We start from the raw sequence: 22,281 nt of genomic DNA, 5'->3' as shown, positions 1-22,281 counted from the left end.
CAGCACCCAAAAATCCTTCAGCGGTTATCTTGGAGAGAACAACCAAAGATTATGCAATAGTAAGGTTATTGCCATTTTGTAGACATTCATCTGCCACAGGACGGAGATTAAGGGAACTATTCATATGGCAATGATCCTGCAGGAACTTATTACGATCTTCACGAATCGCTAGTGAAATGTACTATATTACAGTTGTCATAGCCTCCAGATGCCGTGACATTACTGCCTGTCTCAGAAATTCATACATGTGGACATGATGGAAGATATATGTCACATGCCTTTGCTCTCTGTCTCTGAAAGAGTATGAATAAAAATCTACCATCAGTTTTGCCTTAACTGACTCAGTGCATATCTTGGCTTCAGTTATATTGCTTTCTTCTCTATGACTTGTTTTTTGATAAATGATGTCACTTTAAGTGTAAAGACCCTTTTCCCCTTTACAGAGGACTAAATAGCCTCCATTAACGTTGCCTTTACACAAGTAATTTTTTTTCTTTTCTCCCTCAAATAAGACATGGTCAGTTTTGCCCTATAGAGAATGAAAGTCTTTTCTGAAATTAATGTCACCGTTATTCACAGCTAACAGTACAAAGCTAATTCTGAATCTTGCTCTGCGGTGAACCGCTAATTCTTTTTTGGTGACTTCTAAGAAGTCTTCTTTTAGAAGTTGACTTCACCTGCATCTCGCCTACAGGTCTCATCTACACAAAATACAAAGATGCCATTTCATCCCAGTTCTCAAACTTAAAGTAAAACAAAGCTGGAAGGAGAAGATTTGATAATGTTGTTAACTTCTTCAGGGGGCAGACATCAGATCTAATCCCCTCTCTGGAAATCGCACCTATTTTTGCTTTGGTTTGCTGGGAGAGGAAGAATGTGGTTTTCATCTCTGGGGCAAAAACCTAAATGCGTATCTTACAAGCATACCCCCAAAAAACAGGAACTGGAAACTATGGCAATTAATTACAGGATTTTTGAATAAGCAGTTTGACACAAGGAACTGTTTTTCTCAATACTCTGAGACTGATGATCACGTTGCAGTAATGTGCAAGGAAATACGAGTTTTCATAGTCACTAAATATCTGTTTATATGTCATACCAAAGACTTGCCTTCCTCTCTTTTAACAGTCAATTTTTAGATTTTTTTCTTCACTGCTCTACTACTATCCTACAGATAGTGCATTTCAGGGATGGTGAAAGCAATTCCTGCATCTCAAAATCACAAAGCATTTTAGAAGGGTTTTATTTGGAGCAGAAGTCCCTGTACACATAACAGTATAAAATGTTATTACTAATGCTGTAATAAAATAAAAATAATTATTGAAATCACCTCTACCACAAGCAGCCCAACCCTACTCTTTCATCAAAATTGAGGTTTGGCTGCCTCAGTCCTTCTGTGAAGACACGTTTTGTCAGTATTTTTATAGGCCCATACATTGTTTCCCCGACAGATGCTTTTTCTTCTCCTCTGAAACTATGCAGTCTGTCAACCAAGCAACTTTTCATCAAATGACTGAAATCATTTTGTCAACCAAACTGTGTTTTACTTTTTCTACTTTTTACTTTAAGCCTCTAAAAGCATCCTGTCATGTACCTACAGTACTTTGTCTACCTATTTCATCAAAAAAAAATACTGCTTTCAGCTGTAAATATTTCAGAAAAGATCATAATTTTTATTGTTTGATTCTGCTAGTTAAAGGTATTTGTCTGTTAAAAAGAGTCATATTTCACAAAAAAACTAGATGTTGGTTTCTTTTATCAAACTCCTGAATTTGTATTTGAGGTACAAAGCAAGTAGGTATACTTGAAAGTAAATATTTATCATGCTGCTGCAAAATTAACTGTGCTGTAGTGCTTATATATTTAAAACAGCACAGTAAAACATTTTAACAGTGCAATGGTAAATGTATATTGATTAAGAGGCTGTGTGCTGAATAACCACAGTGATTTAAAAAATTTCACAAGCTCAGTTTCTTTTTGAGTATTAATCAACTTCAGAATAGCCCACAGTTCTCACCTTTTTACGAATGTATCTAACACCCCTGAATGCCCTCAGCACTGCACTGCCCTCACCACAGCAAGCTTGATTTAATTTCTCAACTAAGTCAGTGCAGCTGCCTGAAGAGTCTTAGGCAATTAAGCATATTTTTTTAAAGTATGTATTTCCTTGCACAAAAATAAGAGAAATGATGTTGAAATGCTACTCTTCTTGGTTCTCACTGGTGTTAAACGAAAGTACCTAGGCTTTGAAGTATCTGTCAAAATCAAAACCACAACTGGCATTTTTCTTTTTGCTAGTTCTGATGGCAAAGGGCACCCAGATGCCTTGAGTCACCCAATGAAGTCAACGGAGGAGATCTGCAGGACGTATGGTCCTATGTTTATTCTAACTCCTGCCCTGCTTAGAATAAAAACAGAGAAATCTCAAATATGTCCTTCCAGCTAAAATATCTACAAACCAGGATACTGCATAAAAATATATATTTAGAAATAGGATGTCAGACAGCTATCTTTCTGCAGGTTTCTAGACTTTATTTAAGCACTGGCAGGATCAAATTCAAGGAAGGGCATTTAGAAGCTACCCTTGCATTTCTTAAAACATAATCAATTCTGCCCTTAACTTGAGTAGCATTTGTGCCACTGCTTATCTGGATTTCAAAAGAAACTCTAAATTCATATTCATATAGTAAAGGCAAACCTCTGAAAAACATGTTACACACTTAGACAATCTGAGCTGCCATGACAGAATTCTTATTTATTTGCTTTAATTTTATCTTTAATACCAGGCAATGAATTATATCTTGTTTCCCAGTTGTTCCCCTCAAGACCTAACGTGACACTTCGCTGAATACTATCTTTTCCTGAACTGACCTGTTCAGGCTAACAAAAATAGTCAAAGTCTTCTACAAAAGTAACCATGAAGATCAAAAAAAAAAACCCCTTCAAAGCAGTATTGTTGTGGATTCCAGTGTTGCCTAAGCTAACTAGCAACTCAGAGGCTAAAATAAGTATTTCATGAGGCCCTGGGCAATATAATTAGCAATCATGGAACATTTTAATCTATTTAAGCAAAAAGTACTTGAGTTTTAGGTTTAATCTGGGATGTAAAGACAGGTTTATTTAGAAATAAAAAAGGGGGGATAATCATGGAAAAACTTACAGTAAGAGCAGCCGTAGACCTCAATTCTCAGCCCAATTTGGCCCTCTCCATTCCAGTCCAAAGGAACTATACGTACATAGCGAGCAATAACTGGGTGTTGTAAATCATGCCGGACCACACTATCAGAATTTGTATTTCCAGGAAATGCCTAAGAGAAAGAAAAATAAAATGATTATATTACATCTATCTCACATGCTATAAAGGTTTCCTGCTGTGAAGGAAAACATTAGGTACTGAGGTCCTCTGAGCACCTAGGTTATGCTAAAGTTTGTTTCAAATCTTTCTTCGCTAGTGACCAAATGAACAGTCGATTTAGGAACCATTCACTGGGACCTCATGTCCTCTTTCTGCACAGCAGATACGTTGAATTCATGGAAAAGCTGCTGTGAGGTAAGAAAGCGATCCATTCTGCATTGCTAACCTGTGACGCAGTCATTAAAATGTTAATAAAAGTGTCTCACCCAGAGCGGTTGTTCTGTGGAAGAAGAAACCCATCATCAAACAATCAGATTATGTGTTCCAGTCATTTCCCCATACGTGGTCCCACTGGAATAACCTGCTACCTACAATAGATCTGAAACTCCCTCAATGTCTGCAATTTCCAACAGCCCAGAAATCTTCCTTTATTTTTGATGTATTACCCACTGGGAAGTGGGTATCTGATTTCTGTCATAACCATAGCTGTCAGCCCTAGCAAAGCCTATTTTTGATTAATAAAACTTGGGAAGTTAGGAAAGGACACAAAAGTTCTCAAGTTTTGAAAATCAATGAAGTAAATACTTAGTGCAAGTTTTGTGAGTTTTTCTACTTCTTAGTAAAACATTTCATAGCATCAAGCTCAAAAGTAAATGATACCTCCCAGTTAACATTATATATATTTTTTTCTCTAGTCAGCTTGTGACAATCCATTCATTCACTGAAGGCAGATTAAAAAAAATAAGACTATTCCTCCACCTAGCAAACTGATGCTCATTCAGTTAGGCTTAACATTTTCAGAGGAACTTTTACATCTCTTCACAGATAACTTTTAAAAGACATTAGTGTCTTGGGACAGTGAACAGAGCAGTCATAAATGAATAGAGAAAAGTTGACCCACTGCTAGAGACACTCTGAAAATAATCACTCTGTGCATTCTAAAAAACAATGCTTTAGCTACCGAAAAAAAATAGAGGCAAAGAGTCAGTAGTGGTATCTACACTTTTACCACCTGAATATATCCAAGTAAACTCCAGTAATATACTCCAGTGTACACTGAAACTGAAAACAAAGGAACAACTGAAGTGTAAGGAATACTACTGCAAAATCAAGTTATCAAAAATTTGAGAAAAAGATAAAATTTCAGTTGATCCTTTGCATACAGTTATAACTTTTTTTAATTACATGTCCAGGTACTAATTATCCCACAAGAATATCCTTGATGAATACCTATTTTGCTCAGTGCCCAATAGATCTGGTTGGCGGTTCCCTTCCTTACTTGCCTGCAAAAATTATGACATATAATAATGGCTGCTTTCTCCTTAATTTTTCTGGAGTGCAGCCATTCACATGCTAGATGCTGCCACCCCTCACATCATTGTATAGCTCTTAAAATACATTAATTAATGTCTACGAAGCACTTTAATATTAGAGTGGTAAGTGTTTATGAGAAAATTAATAGTTCTGTCTTCTGAGCCGAGATGACTAGCATACAAATATAACAAAGGACACCAGACACTGAACAATGAGGAGAAAAAAATCCTATTGAACAGCTGTCTGTACTCTAAGTCCTGTTCTAGGAAACAGAACTTCATGCAATGAATAATGAAGTCAATCCATAGGAAAAAGTAGTTTGTGAGCATACAGCATAATGCTTCACATCACAAGAACAATTTCTGTTTAGGCATGTCCTAAATTTTTAATCCTTAGTGCAACCTTAATAAAACTCTCTTAATGTAGAAATTTTAATTCACTAGAAGTGTTAGGGTGAAAGAGGAATAAAGGAGGACATGATATTTTGTATATCATTTGATTAGTTGATTGATAAAGACTGATTCTTAAAAGAATGATTTTCTGTATCTCTTCAAACTTTGTGCTCTGACATACAGTTTACTGGTTTTTGTTTTGTTTTTTGTCAGAAACATATAGGGCTAAACAGCAAATGTTTGATATTTTGAGGGGTTCTATTGATATAAGATCCAGTAACATTTGCTGGATGAGATGCATAGACACAGGTAGTACAGAATAAGGCAGCCTGGGGGTGTCATCAGTTTCTCAGATAATTAAAATACATTTTATTTAGTTTCCAGCAGAACAATATCCTTTTAAATGCAGACTTCATTTAGATAAATGTGGTACAGTAATAAACGCTCTGTGGATAATGCAAACATCAGACCAAAATCCATCATTGCAGGGCTGAAAAATCAATTTACAAGAGCTTGTGAATTATGTACTATTGTTGTTAAATCTCCTTTTCTGACTGGGATTTGTGCATGGGCTCAGAAAGGCAGGTTTTCATTAAAAATTGAGTTTATACAATTTGCAAAGCCACGTTTGCCAAGGTTAACAAACAATTTAATAAGATTTAAAAGTATAATTTAGACCCACATTATAGTAGAGATTTTTTTAAAAGGGAATGAGTCCCTGACTGTAAAGTATAGAAATGCACAATAACAAACCCCCTTAACAGAACTGTTTTTCAGGAAAAGGTGGAAATACCTCTATGAACTAAACAACATGTCCAGGTTATTAATCTCGTAAACTCACTGAAGTAATATTGCCAGAAATGTGCTCTTCACGGGTAATACGGTTTTTCTTCAACCCAAAGAGGGAGAATGACTTAGATGGCTCACTTGGCAGTAAGATAAGTAGTATCGTCTCATCGGTCCAGCTCCCGAACCCTCTATTCTACCAGCCATTTCTCCTCTTATATCAGATCCAAACTTCTTTAAGCTGCTTGACATTGCAGCTCACATTGCAATGAAGAGATTGGGAATGTCGCGAGTCGCAACCACTTTTCCCACAGTCGGTCCTCCACAGGGTAGCAAAGCAGTAAGAGTGAAGAAAGGCAAGAAAACTTACCTCTAGCTGCTGTGTTTCCAACACCCAGAGCATATTTTGCATGTTCTCAGAAGCACTTGCTGAGAGATTTACCTCTTGCTTCCCTGTGAGTAAAATTTGACCAGCTCCAAGTATTTTTCAAAAATTACTAGGCCACGTTCATAGGGACAGAAAATACCTTTTAATAGGCCAACTAATTAAGTTCAAAAAAACAGACAAGCCTTTGGCACAGGAGCTCTCTTCAGCCCAAGAAGCCGCAAAAAATGCTGTACAGTCTTTGAAATTCGCTTTGACTTTACCAATATGCTTCCACCATACTACCATACATATAAGCACAGTAGAGACATTCGATAAAATTTCTTAGCATAAGCATAAAAAGCCAAGGGGCGAAAGTAAGTTTTAGTGAAGCTTGGAAGCAAAGTTAGGGAATGTTAAGATTCAGACTGGGTTTTATTTGCTGTATTCACAACACAATGTTATTCTAATTAATAATTATAAATGCTAAAGCTACATTATGTATTTGTATGTAGCATACATCTCAAGAATGTTACTTGTCTCACAAAAAAGTGTCTAGTTTTCTGTAAAAGAACAATTTTGCAATACTTCTCAGTACCCTACTTTATGTATACAAGTCCATTAACAAAGTTGATTTTGAGAAAATGCTTTTACTGTAAAGGATTAAAAAGAAATTCTCAGCATTGCAAAATTATCTCTGAAAGACAGAGGCTCAAGTTTGAATAAGAAGTAATGTCAGAAGTGAACAAAAGAGGAACTCTTCATACTTTGGCCACTGAGGTAAAGAAAAGAAGCATGTTGGTCAGATACTCAGCCAAATGAACAGGAAGATGTTTGCGATTTTTAAACTTGTAGTGAAGCAGAAAAAAACACGGCACTTCACTTTAAAAACCCACCACTTCATCTTCTGCCCCACATATGCTACAGAACCTAATTTGCTTCAGGTGCAAATTAATTTTTCATCTGACTTAATTAATTCAGGTGAAAAATTCTCCATCCAAATTAATGACTTATTCAGAGACAAATATTAAACTACTTCAACATATGCTCTTTCTTTGGTGATGTAGAAGTAGGGTAGTGCATGGATGACATTTCTTTTCCATTAAAACAGGAAGAAGGACAATTTCTTTCAAGGTAATCTTTTTTCATTAGTTTAATTATATTCTTACTATTATATTTCTTGACATTATGCTTTGTCATTGGCATTTTAAACACAGGAGAGAATAATTTATGAGTCTGAACTAATGAAAAATACCTAATCTAGCTGCATTTTGATACAGCAACAGTGAAAACATTATAAAGAGTCTATGTTCCCTGATATTATAGCTCCATAAATGACTCTTGTATTCAGAAACAGGGCTTGTATACAGAACCAACATTAAAAAGTATGGCATTATGAAGTATAAAAATGTCCATAAGCAGACACAACTTTGTTTTCTTTGATGACCCCAAGCTGAATTAAGCTTAGAACTGGTTAAACCCTAAAATTTTTATTTTTTAGAAAATCCCCAATATTCCAAAACATTTCCAAAAACAAGCTGTTCCAAAAACTGATTGCAAATTTGACAAGTTGACTGGTTTGGGGATGGCTGTCAGCCTTCTGCCGGCGGGGCAAAGAAAATCTGGAAAACCTTGCTCTTCGCTTGAGCTCTCCAGACTTGTGCCCCATCGAGGAGCAGGTAGGTGTCAGGAGCTCTCAGCTGACGGCGCTGTGGAAGGGCAGTCCACAGGGTTCTACACCAGGTAACTGAAGTCTACATTACGCTTCAGTAAAACTAAGATGTTTCAGCAAAGCATTCGCGTTTCACCACATCAGCATTTTCCAGAAAAACATAACTCCATTAGAAAATTGAGTCAGGCTCTAGTTAAGCACCTTGCAGCTCCTGAAACACTTCTCTGCTGGACACCTTTGAAAATCCAGCCCAAATGTACAAGGTAAACTGAAACAGCAAGACTAGGAGGACTAGATAAAGGAAAATCTTATGAGATTAACTTCAAGGAGGAAGGGAAAAACAGGAGGAGAAAACAAGACTGGGTAAGAAAACTGCTTGCAGAGAAAAATAGCAAATAAACTGAAAAAGAGAGGAATGAGACAGAAAGTGACTGATTAAAATTTGGTCAATTTCAGCTTAGTTTTGAGACATTCCTACATTGACATATCCTAGAGATGTGTGGAGTAGGAATGGGTGATAGGAAATGATAGTTTTTTCCCCAAAGAACCAGTTCTTCATGTGTCCTATCGAACAGCACAATCGATAACACTACAGCTTACAAACTCTATTCTTTCCTAAAAATAATAAGCACATTCTTAGCGAGACAGCTTTTCCACAGCATCCTTCATAATCATCTCACACAGTGATGTATCGTAATAGAAAAACAATATCCGAATGCATTTAAAAGCTGTAGTAAGCATCTTCCTCATCCCGAATTAAGAAACCCGCAGACAATACCAACAGCAGGTGCCAGATCTCATCTTTGTGACTCATGGTTATAAAATGACCAGAGCTCCTAAAAACTCAGGATTAATATGTGGATAAAGTAAACACTCTGCTGGTGATGATATTCTGTGCTAACATGAAGTCACTGAACCCTATTCTACTACCACTAATATCCATAAACTCCGAATTTCAGTACAATTATTCAGAACCTTATCTCAGCCACATGTCTCGGATAAGCAAGTCACCCATGTATAGTGTAGTACCACTGATTTCTGAGGAACTACTCACATATTGAAAGTTAGGAACTTGGTTTAGTTGAAAACGGGTCTTATTTCCACAGTGATAATACTTAAAAAGAGAGAAATCAGAAAAGTAGGCTACTTAAGACAGAAAAGTCTTAGACACTCCTGCTCTCATCATACCAATTCAAGAGCCTTTAAATCCAATATGCAAACAATGATCACCAAGTTTATCAATCTTCTAATTTAATTTCTACGAAGAAATAGATACTTGCTACGGATTTCGTAACTAGTTTATTAATAACACAACTCCTATACAATCCTGTGCTGAATATATGAATGGGCATGCATGCATCTTTCATGTCTGTCAGTGTTTCCTCTTAACTTTGGAGCTCACTGGCAAATTTCAGTCATGTCTGATGAAGAGATGGAGATGTAAATATATCCTGTTTTTGTAAGGATTAGAAAAAAATGGTGGTCAATTAGAAGAGATACGCATTTAGCAACTGGCTTTTAATGTATCTGAATACAAATACTCAATGCTCAAAATACATCCTAGAATTTTTGAAATAGAACCATAATTTTGATCACTCCATTAAATTCTCTATTAAGTCTTAGGACGTTTATTTTCAGGCCCTAATTCTGTCTTTGTAAGCTAGAAACATACTAGAATCATGTATGTATCAGCATTATATGTACAATGTCATGTAATTATTACCAGCATTATATGTACAATGTCATGTAATTATTACTACATCCAAACAGTGGTCATGATGAAGTCAACAACATGCAATTTGCTGCGTTTTACCCTTTCACATCTCCAAGCAAAATGAAGTGATTCATCAACATAAAATTACTGATTTTATAGCATAATATGCTAACATTTTATAACCACTACTTAACAACCATTGCTCAACTTGATCTTGTTTAGAGGAATGATTAGTTTTCATTATTTTAGCGGGACCCTGAAGAACTCTTTAAGGGTTAATTCTGTCTTCTGTTCAGAGATGGCTCCTACAGATTTCAGTTTTGGACACAATTCCTAGCAAAAATTTTTGAAAGTTAAGGACGGAGCATTGGAGGAATCATAATAGTAAAAGCAAGATATGAGACCTTGGATATAGTTTCAGATACCTGAAATAAAAATTAGAAATAAGACTTTCATATTGAAATATCTCTCTGTTTCAAACTTGTGTATTGCTGTTTGCAGGTTTTTTAAAAAAACAAAAAAAAGTTTCCAAAACATGATTAATATTAAATTAATTGAATGCAAGTAAAACACTTTTTCTTTTCTCATCAGGCACTACTGTAGGGTATTATCTTTGTTTAATCTATTTGGAGTAATGAAGCATAAAGCTAAAAACCAAATCAAACAAATAACTACCTCTCTACCCTCCACATTCACCCCAAACCCAAGACTGAATTGCTTTTCTCATTCTTTTAGATCCTAATTGTTCACATCTTTTATGCTCAGAAATATTACTGAGTTATCAGTGCATTTTGCTAGGCAAACCAACAGCTCCCCAGTGCAGAACAGGCATCCTTGGCGAACTCGATTATGTCAGTATTTGAGGCAGGACATCCAAGGGTGAGTGCATGTGTATACAGACTGGTTTTTGTTTGTTTGTTTCCCAAATCCACTTAATCCTCCTGTGCCCATAGACTTTAGGCTCAAGTAAGGGAGGACAGAAACATACGGATATTGTGAAGTTTTACTTTAGGGCACATTATGGATGGCAGCACAGCAAAAGTAAACAGACTCAGGCTTCTCCAGATCCGGAAATTGAACTTGAAATTAAACTAAATAGATTTTAGCTCTCAGACAGCTGCCTTATTCGGGGCGTTGGTACTTCAGGGAGAACTCAGGGCCGCATAATGAGTAAGACTGTTATCTTTAAGATCTCCTGTATAATTTGCCTGAGAAATGGCAATGTGCTTAGTGTCCAAGCCAGTGGGCTCCCAGACGAGAAAGGACTGTCTAAAACGAAAATACCAGCCCTGTAGCACAGGATCTGGCCTCTGCTTGTGACTGCCCCAGTGCTCCAGGTGACACTAGACAAATAAGTTGCAACAAACTTTCAGTGGCACTTAGTATACTTTCCTGGGCACCCAGAATGAATAAGTGCTTTTGACTTAATCTTTCAGTGTCTCAGTTCCTCATATAAAAGAGGGAATGAAAATCCATTCATTTTCTGGGGTTGTAAAAATAAAATAATACTTTTAAGCAGCTGGTCAAGTATTCATATAGGCGCCTAAATTAGGAGACTAAGCTTTTTGTGGTCAATGAAGCAAAGTGGGAAATAGGAACTGAATTAAAAGCTTGCCACTCTTCCCTGGCTACACAGTAAAACATAAATTTTCCTGGGTGCAATATAAATGTATTCTACAAAATGGAGAATATAATCAACAACTTATCTCCAAAAGTTGCCAAGTGATTGATTCTTTTTTGAAGAAAAAGAATACAGAAACAAGTGTGAAATGAGTACAGATGCAGAATAAACCCCACATTTCTCACTGGGAGTTATGAGCTTTTGTTCATTAAAAGACAAAAATTACTTTTGCTACACCTACTTCTCCAGAGAGACAGAGAGATGGAAAGAACGTGTTTGCAAACGAACCACATGCACTTGCAATCGTTACTGAAACCACAACAGGCCTCTGACCACCGGCTGCTGGGCTACCAAGCTTAACAGAGTGACGGGAGACCTCACCTTGAAAAGGCAAGCACAGACGTACGCACTGTGGTCCTTGCTTTGCTTTCCGCTCTAGCACAGTTTTCTCTACCTTTGATAGAGGCCTTCATTTGTAACTTCACTTTATAACTATAAATCAAACTGATCATACTTGCTCTTTTCCTATTCTCCGTTTTTGAGTGATAAGGAAATCCGAGTGGTCAGTTTTTAAGATAAACAGTTCTCGGTGATGGAGCTAACATCCTTATGTGAAATCATAGAAATGTCCAAAGATTACTTATCAGATTGCCTTAATTCTGCCTAGACTACTACAGTGTAAAGAAACAACCCTTTATTGGAACATGTGTATGTATGAAGCAGTTTGTCACAGGGATGTAGCTGTAAACCAAGCTGAAGAAAAAAAGGGAGATTAAAGTCTTGTTATGGTTTATTAATTACTGGAAGTTTGAAGTTACTGTTGTATATTGAGATAACAATGAACAGACTTCGAAGGCAAAAATTAAACAATAAGGTGTTTTTCCAGTATGTTTTCAGTATGTGTTTAATGCTGGGATTCCAGTAGGTTGCTAACAGCATTATAGTAATCTGTAAGTCAAATGGGCTTCCCTATAATGAGAAGTAAGACTGAATAACAACAAAATAATAAGCTGTTTTTGAAATGTATTCAGCTGTTTTTAAAACGTATTAAAACATTTAAAATACATTAAAAAAATAGAAACCTGAAAAGCACGCATCTAAAATCATCTTACGTCTGTTCTTTTCTTCTTTTTATATACTTCCCAGTTGTGATTTTTATGAAAACAAAGAATGTATAATATTAAAGCAGAAATTATCAGGCAATGCCTAGGGAAAAGAGAAAAAAAAGGAAAATTATTACTACAGCCATCTAACATTCTGATAAATGCCTTGGTTTGGAAGAGAATGGAAGAAGATGGAAGAGAATAAAAATAGCATACCTACAATGCTGTGCATGCACTAAAGTCAACAATTCCAAGGGCTGATGAAGTTACCAGAGATTATTAGGAAATAGAAAAGCCCCAGCCATTTTTCCCCCCTGTCTTGCCCTAAACAAAGCCCATGCCCCAACAATCACTACCTTAAATCAAGGTCCTAACCAGTAAGATCTTCATGATGGAAAGCAGCCATTGGCCAGGATATGAGCAAAAGATTATAAACCTAATGCAAATATGGAAAAGATCAATGAAAAGACTGTGGCTCTTTTCTAAAACTCAGAACAAGGCTAAATGGGTCTGAAGCCAAAGAATCATAAGAAAAACTGCAGGCAAACACAAAATTCCTGTCTCAGGAAGAATACCTGGAGTAGGACACTGCAGAATAATCATTTTAAACTGATCAAACCAATATTACTAGACACCCCACCAGTAGAATTATGTCCTTTGACAATTTTAAAACATGCCCACCTGTCCATCAACTTGCACTTAAAAACTGCCCAACTTCCTAGGGAAATAAGGTCAGTGCTAACTGTTTTTTGAAAAATTACCAAAAGAGCCATAAAAATATCTTACAACAGAATGCATAAAGCAATATGAGAATAGTGACAAGTTACCTCTTTGCTAAGGGATTTCTTTCAGTTAACTTCTTACTAAGGATCATCTAAATTTTGTTTTGCTGAAATGTAAACTGCAGAAGGATGTGGGGAGGACTGCAGAATACTTCTGACTCTGCTTTAATCTACTGGACACTGTGAAGGGGTAGCTCAGCCTTCACACAGAAAGTGCCTGATACCCACATAAGAAATTAAGAGTATAAAGTAATCTACAATTGGAAACATTGGAAGTTTAACAGACTGTTAAACAGCTTAAAAAAGCAGACAACAATAGAAGAAAAGATACTGAAGGAGCTATTTTTGTTCTAAGATAAATAATGTTATTTCATCTGATTATTACCTAGCCAACTTTATTCTTTCAGGAGTTATTTTTTTCCTTTGACAGAGATAATATGTCCCTGTAATTTCCCTGTAATGTTGTTTCATTCTTGTTTACGTCAAGCACACCGTTTGGGGGATTCAGAAGTTATGAAACCGATTGAATAGCCATCTTTTAGGTCAAATGCCATCAAGTAAGCATTAGCCTCTGAAATACAAGGACTTCTGTATGTTGGAAACTTTGTTGAATAACTAGCAAAGGTGAATCAGTCTGAAGAAAAAAAAAAAAGAAAAAAGGAAGAGGGAAGGATTTTTAATTTTTTTCATCACCTGATTCAACTGTGCATTTTCCTTATAGACCAAATGACTTCAGCTGTTATTGTTATATCATCATGGAGAAATTAAAGACATTAAAAAATCCCGAGAGGTTCTGGGGCTCCACTAATTTGGCTTTATTCATAGGGGCTGGATTAACTGTTGAGAGAACAATTTCGCCTCATCTCTTCAAGGGTAATAAATTGCGACTAGGTATGCCCCACTGGAGATGGTGTTACCACAACAGCTCTTCAGCATAGTTTCTGTGCAGAAATTTCACCTTACAGCTGAAGGCCCTTAAAGAAGATGATTTAATTCAATTTCCTCTCCACCCTCCTGTGCGAAGAGATAATCCACTGGAATACAAACTATGGAAAAAGTTTTCTTCTACTTTTTAGTGACTTTTGACCCCTCACAAGCAACCAGTCTGGCCTTCTTTAGCAGAACTGAAACAATAAATCAAGTTTCCAGATATTAATTGTATATTATATGTATATAACTGGGGGCAGGAGGAAGGGAAGGGGAAGAGAAAAAAGCAGTCCAAATAATAATCCCTTAATTTATGTCTCTCTCACAAAGTTTTATGCCAAATGCATCACTTTTTTTTTTTTTTTTAATCTTTGTGAACCATTTGTTAAATTTATTGCACCAAGGCATCCATTCAGGCATAGCAAAACAAAGCAATGATTTCACATAAAGCCAAACATCTCAAGAACTCTACTTTGATTACAGATGTACCTAAAATCTTTGTTCAACTTGCACTGGCCACTTGGGAAAACTAATCCCCAACCTCTACAACATGTAGGTGTTTAAAGCAGGGTGGGGGGAAGGAGAAGGAAGGGGGGACACCTATACAATAAATTTCATTTTTGTAGCAGATGACTCATCTTTTCAGCTCCTCTTCACATTTATTTATGAATACACTATAAAAAATAAGCATAGTGAGGAGAAGGTCACCATAAAAAGAAGGCTGTAATGGACTGATATAAAAGTTGATAAATTATTTAATTATTGTTACCGTGTCTAATTTTCGTAAGCCCCTCAGCACTGTTGTAAAATGGCTCTTAAACAGTGGGAAAGCACCAGGAAAAAAAGAGCAAAACCAATCCAGTAAATCTATGTTTTGCCTCTGATTCTGCCACCCTCCACAACCCTAAATAACACGCAGGGATTTATCTAAGCAAAGGAGCAAAGCTCAGGAAAAGGAAGGAATATTTCACAACAGAAGACTTGAGGATTAGGGTTCACATCTGAGGGACAGGAAACCTGGCTACGTTTACTTCCCCATTTTTTTCCTTTACCCCTTCATCACTATTTCACAACATGGAAGCATACTCAAGAGATATGAGACTAGACATATAAAAGCTTCATATTTGAAGAACATCCAATCTAATTATTTAGCTAAGAAACAAAGAATGGTACAACTAGGCTTGGAGTCTGGACATCCTGATTTCTAACTTTCTTAATCACAGAATCTCTCTTTTTTTCTTTAAACTTTACATTTTCTTCTCTTTCATTTTAAATATCTATACCATAAATATTAAAAATATCTTATAGGTCTAATCAATACAAATATAATACATATAATCAATAAAAGCCAAGAAGGACTTTGTTTTATATTTTGCAAATACAAAGAAAGATCACTTTGTACTGAAGTTCAGTGATCTGGATGCATAGGAACAGGAAGGAAAAAAAATGACTGAAAATGCAAAGCAACATTAGTCACTAAAAAAAACTAATAGAACTAGCTATTTACTATTTATATTAAGATTTGTAGAAACTTTAAAACATAAATACTTAGTTTAGCTACAGCAATGCTAGCTGTGAGGGAAATATATTCTGTCAGCCCACTGCAGTTCACTGTAGCTTCTCATATGCTTGCTTATCTTAATCTACTCCAAGATATATCTGTTCTTTGTTGATCTGCATTATCCCTTCACCTAAATTCCAAGAGACATAACTGTGTCTTATTATTGCTAGCTCCTCCCCACCCACATGCTGTTTTTTACCAATAGATGGAAGGCAATTCATATAATGAACTGTAAAATGATTTAATGGCCTAATTTGCATGCAACAGAAACTTCCTAAATTTAATTTTAAGCTGTGTTATAAATCTTAGGGGAAGGAACATTTAGAGTCAATTGATCACCAGTTGTTTGCATGTCACTTTTTTTCCCACAGAGCATGAGGAATTTTATGTGAATTAGATATTTATTTATTTATGGTCAGGGAGCACGCTTTCCTGAAAAAGGAAGCACTGAAATTTTGAGTTTTGCCTTGCTTTATTGCAGGCTCTTGATTATGATACAATGAGTAGTGCCGAGAGCCTTTATCAGTACAGAATAAAGAGCAAAGAAAAGTTAAATGTCAACAGAGCATACCCATGCCATTAATAGCTTCATATGTTATACTACTGGTGTATAAACAGAAGATGGAAAATATGAAATACAAAGAAAAATCTTTATTCCTGAGGCCCACCACTTGCTCTACATTATCAACTTGCCAGTGTAAAGGATTTGCAGCAGTATAGGAGAGACGACGTGTGGTTTTCTACCTGTGCAAAGGCCAATGAACCTCAGGAAAAGTTTGGTGAATATACAGTGAATCTTCTTGCCATACTCTTTTTTTCTTCAATATATGTCATCTGGACATTGCCATCTTCCAGTAATGGTGAGTGTTCTTACTATCACCAGCTACTTCAGTGAAGACTCCAAGATCTTCACTATTGATATGTTGCTCTTTATTAGTCTGGTGTATATCCCTGGCCCTGCCATGCATATATATACGGGAAACCAATGCTACTCTCTGTGGTTATTTTTAGGAAGGAAGAGTGGAAAGGCCAAGGAACCGTGAAAGACAGTGACCTGTCTAGACTAATCTAGTTACTTCTTGAGAGTATTTTGAAACAACATCTGGCACCACAAACATGGTGCTCTTCAGAAGGAAGGTGCTATAAGAACGTTGCTCTCTTTCTCTGCGGTACTGAAGGAGGTACCTGCAGGAAAGAGCTGTACAGTGGCTTGATAAAGCTCTGTAAATACGTGTAGTAGTACAAGCACTGAAGCCGGGACCCTGACTGTTGGCTGTGATGCTTTGCTGCTTACTTACTGTTTGAACTTAGACTGGCAACCTAATGTCTCTGAGGCTTATTTGGCCTGTAAAAGAGAGATAATACTCTCAGAAGTGTTTCCTGAGAATTAATTAGCTATTATTTATGCACAGATCCCCCCCCCCCCAAAAAAAAAAGTACATGCACCTTGGGTTTTTTTACATCCCTGCTCACTTAACAAATCACATGACAGAGACTCATCGACTTTCATGGCCAAAAGGGAGCATTATGATAATCCAGTCTGGCCTTCAGCACACACAGACTGCAGACTCCCATGCAGTTGTTCAAGTAATGAGCTCTCAGGTTGGGCTGTAGTGCAAGTTTTACAAGGTCATGCAGTCTTGATTTTTAAGACTGAAAATGATGGAGAGTCTATCACAGCCCTAGGGAGGCTGTTCCAATGGCTAATTGTATTCAGTATTAAAAATATTCCTTATTTCTACTCAGACTGTCTGGTTTGAGCCTTCGGTCACTGGCTCTCATTATGTCTTTTGCTCTGTATTAAGGAATGGTTCATTATCACGAGTAACTTCTCCTATACAAGTACGTGGCAAACTAGGATTAGATAACAATGATTATGCTTCTATAACACCAAAATAATCAGACAGCTAAGCAAAAGTGGTAGTTTGTGATGCCAACCAGTGATACCTGGGATTTTTGCGACGTAGAATTAACTTGGGCCAGCACTGAAACAGCTTACGGAATGACAAAGTGATGCTGCCTTGCAAAATCTGTACAGGTGTGCTCTTAAAGATACTGGTTTATATTTTGTTAATTTTTTTCCTCCATCACTGGTGCATATGCAAATCAGACTAAAATAACAGCATGAATTTCCAGTCATCTTTTGTTGAATTCCTTTTCTGACTGTGTCACCATCTTAAACATCAGGGTCCAACCCCTTCTTAAACAGGATCACTGAAACGTTTCCAATTACTGCTCATATTATGTATTATCATCTAGCTGGGATTGCTGCATTGTACTGTAACAGAAAACTTTCAAGCAGTCTCCACTCTGCTTTAAATAAATTCAGCTGTGACTTAACTCACGACACAGGCAATGCGATAACACAATAAATAATATTTCAATTTTAAAATTGTCTTGCCTCTTTTTGTAAAATATTATCAGTTCAGATAATCTGTGTGCAATCCAAATGGCTCAGAATAACTCTGGTACAAATGTTAAATAGCTGTCATATTAATATACCAGAAGACATGGTGAATATCCAGCTTTTGGGAAGAGCAATTGTTTAGCCTTGTTAGTCTAAGCTTGCTTAGGGAAGAATAATAGATTTTAGATGGAGCGGAAAGGAAAGTGAGTTGGAAAGAAAGTAGTAGTGATATATCCTTGTTTTCAGCAGGTTTTCATAAATTCTCTTGGGAAGCCAACTGAGTTTCACTGAAGGGAATGAATCAATGGTCCTTCATAAAGAGAAAATCAATTAGAAAGTCATTACCTGAAAATTAGCACTCAAAAAACAAAATTCCATTTTAAAGCCAATTAGCCTATATGTCAGTACTAAGTTGAACTGCACTTGCATTGATGTATGCAAAATGATGAACATCTTCCATCTGTAAGAAATGTAGAGAGTGAAAAATTAAAGAACATGTTTGTAGATACTATTGAATTTATTTTTGCAAGCTATCTAGAGCAGCAGATGACTATACTGAGCTTTATAATAGCTTTACATTGTATTTCTGAAGTGTTATTATTGGAATTATAGCACTTCAAGAAACCTCAGTTCTGCCTGATGTCATATCAATGCATAGGAAGACACAACTGCTACTGCAAAATATGGAGAGAGGGCTGAAGGTAGACTAAGTACCCCACTAGCCGCTTTCTCCCAACAGCTTGCCATAGTCCTGTCACGATTTGTGTTTTGGAAAGGCAGATGGTGCTAGAAAATTGAAAAAGAGCAGTGGAGAGCATCTCATAGAAGAGCTAAAATCTGTCCCTGGTGCTGCCGTGGGCCAATCAGTCCTACTTGTCTCCTGAACCCCAGCAGTCGGGCCAGCCCCTCGTGTCTGGGTCTGCAGCGCAGGGCCAGGAGTTCCAGCCCTGGAAAGAGCCGCGTGTCCCTCCCCCTGGAGTCTGCCCTGAGCAACAGGAGGCAACAGGAACATCTCCCTGCAGCTTCCAGAGCCAAAGCAGCAGCCAGGGAAGTTTGCACAGCCCCATTACACTGTTTGCAGGGCTGGAGGGGGACTCCCCCCACATCTCCCAGTAGAGATACAACCTTGAACATCGAAGATGAAAGCAGAAGAAACAAGACTCAGAAGCATGAATTCATTACAGAAGTTAAGCAGATCTTAAACGTGTACTTCATGTCGTGTATGCACTGAAGTATCAGTAGTTTAAACAGCTAAAACGTATATGCCCTCTTGAACAGAGATGCTTTCCTGAGTTGAGCTAAAAGGGCTTATCTTCAAGGGCTCAATTTAGGCGCTAAATTGAAGTGCCTAGCGCCATTTGAGATGTGCTAGAATAACCGAGACATCCTCACCAGCCAAGCAGCTGTGACACCGGAGCTGCATGAGGTCTAAACGAGCCAACAGCAGGTGGCCAGCAGCGTGCCCTTGGGGGAGTCTCACCTGGAGCCAGGTCCCTAAATTCAGGAACCAGAATTGCACCCTACATGCCTAGGACACATCTGTCTATGATTAATCATGCCCAAGTGTTATCTACTTGTCTTCTAGCACCATACACATAGTTCAGAAACTATCATCTACCTAAATGTACTGATAATAGTTATTTGTACATTAGAAACAAGGTATTCTAGGCCATGGGAACATACAGAGTAGAAGGGTCATATACAAATTCATAGAAATTTTTCCAGGAATACTAACTGGTATTTTTGCCTTTGGGTTCAGTGATGACAGAAGACTAGAGCTTGGGAACAAAAAACCAAAATCCTATCAGATTACATTTACCGGGAAACTTTTGCTCTGGATCCACAAATTAATCACTGTATTTGGTTTTATAGAGTCAAATAACATGGCTCAAAGCACTTTGCAATCCACCCTTAATTCCAAAATGCAGCACAACAAGGGCCATCACTTTAAAATGTTGACCCAGATCTATGGAGTGGTACGAAAAAGAGAAAAATGGAAAAATTACATGTTAAAAATGAATGAAAATAATACACAATGAAAGTGTTCAATAAATTTAAGACTCTAACCAAATTACTATATTCAGGGAAATCGGAACCACTACACATCATTTTCTTTTTGTCACTAGTTTAATCCATATCTAAAAGAACCTATTTTTAATCTAAAAATGATAACACAGTATATTTTTATACTATCTTTTCACAAGTGATAAAAGATAGTGATTAAATCAAAATAGACCGATTGAAGCTAGGTATTAATGTAAGAAAGCAATATGAATGACAGGTATTAAAGAGGATATGTGAAAAGTTTTTGAATGTTCATTTATATTTGATAACTCTAGACACATAAGCTATTACCTCTGCTTAGGAAGGGTTAACCAACTCTTCTCACTTATGAGTGGTGCTCCCAAGAGGAGAGATTTTAGGATTTTTACCAGCACAAACACCAAGTACGCTATCTTTACTCCATCAGGTCAATCAGTAAGTCAGCACTGCTCTCTAGGCGCATCAGCTGTAAACGAGAAAGCTAAGGGCTGACTTCTTGCCTATTTGTTTTGTTAAGAGAAAAAGATCTGTAGCAGTAAAGGACAAGAATATATAAGAAGCTGGTTCTAATCACAGCTGTGCAATACTGTATTCCTGAAAGGGGAATTAAACCCTTAGGACTACACTGGAAAATTGCTATGTGGAGTTCTAAGTATGCAGTTCCCTTTGACAGCTACATCTTGACATAATGTTTGAAAATATTTAAGTGAATGACCTGACCCCTCCTAGGCCCAAGTGAGATGCTGCATTTCTAGTCAGAGGAAAGTTCATCAATTCAAACATCTACAAGTTATATCCTCCTTATATATCTAACAAAAATCTGAATTTAAAATAAATGTTTCTTCTCAGACTGCAAGTGTATTTTATCATTAATTATATGCATTGATACATTTTAAAATACAGTCTTAAATTAGCAAAGTTTTGCAGAAAGAGTCAAACACTAAGTACTGTAAGGGTAATACTGTGCTCTCAAGTGCTGAAAACCACAAAAATCAACAAGCTGAGAAAGTCAAGAGGAAAGAACAATGAAAAAAAGTATCATAAATTAGAGAGCCAGCAAATAGCTCCAAATCTCTGCCAACTTCTGCTGATAAATACCTGGGACCAGCAGAAATCTGGAAATTAGTGGATGCATTTACTAGTTGCTAGATCTGATCAAGTCTCCAGTATATTACAAGTTGATTTTACCTTTCAGAAAGAGCTGATAATGTCAATATTGCCTGCTTTCAAGGGCACAACGCACTCTTGGAACACACAATGGTGTGTCTTATCTGTGATGCCTTGCACGTACTTCCCAGTATTTTATTAAGTTCATATAGTAAAGAAACAGTCTATTTTCTTGATTTTCTTTACTATAATTACTAGGCAGGCTTGAGTTTTCACAAAAATGTTTTCGCAAAATGCATTTTATTTGTAATTGTCTAAAGGAATCTATGAGTAGTTTCCTAGCTATAAACAGCCCAAATATTAGGGGAAAGTGATTCTATTACTGAATTCCTTGTATTACTATACTCCTTGCTAGCAGCTCATCAAAGCCAAGTTATGCCAAAGTTATCCCAAAAGAGACAAGGAAGCAGCGGAGCTGATAGTACTTTACTGGAATCAGAAAAAGTTTAGCTGCAGAGGAGAGGACGTGTAAGATGAGGCATATGTCCTCCGTTTTTGCACTGATCCTCCCTAAGTACAACCAATAACTACCACAGTCTGGACTGAGGGGCTGATCAGCAAAAAAGTTTCAGGTAGAAATACAGTGAGTATTACCTGCAGTCTGGGCAAAAAGTATTAAACAGAATTAACCTTTTCCTACCACAGAAAAATGAAGAGACAATGTAAAAAGAGGAGCAGAAGTGTGAGGATGGGTAGAGGCAAGGCGTTAGCAAAACAAGTGCTCAGGTTTTGTTTTCCACAAGGTCAGCAAAATTGGACATAGAGTGCAAAAGCAGAATAGTTAATACGAAAGAATGGGTCAGAGTAGAAATGACCACGTGAGAGGTGGAAATCAATCCTGAAGACACAGTGTCAGGCATATCTATGGAGACTAGGTAGTCTCTACCCAAAACAAACTGAAGGAGCTGATGCATGAAATGTTAAGTCCTTTAGCCAGGATTTCTATGAATCTATCATCCTGGGACAATAGGGAGTGGGCACGATAAGCGGATGGGGAAAAAAAACAGGGATTGGCAAGCAACATACACATCACCAAAATTTAAGAAAGGCAAAATAGAGATCCAGAAACCTAC

General features: G+C 37.0%; 1 protein-coding gene across 1 annotated transcript in view; it reads right to left on the bottom strand.

Annotated features, from left to right (window-relative positions):
• CNTNAP2 (contactin associated protein 2) overlaps positions 1-22,281 on the bottom strand; it is a 1,147,482-nt gene that overhangs the window by 645,546 nt on the left and 479,655 nt on the right. The window contains exon 4 of the mRNA XM_064506638.1: positions 3,161-3,308. Coding sequence (XP_064362708.1) covers positions 3,161-3,308 — 148 coding nt within the window. The remainder of the gene's footprint in view (positions 1-3,160; positions 3,309-22,281) is intronic.

This window comes from Dromaius novaehollandiae, chromosome 2 (genome assembly GCF_036370855.1).
Source record: "Dromaius novaehollandiae isolate bDroNov1 chromosome 2, bDroNov1.hap1, whole genome shotgun sequence".
Lineage (NCBI taxonomy): Eukaryota > Metazoa > Chordata > Aves > Casuariiformes > Dromaiidae > Dromaius > Dromaius novaehollandiae.
The sequence above is the reverse complement of the archived record's forward strand: the minus strand, read 5'-3'. Positions and strand labels throughout refer to the sequence as shown.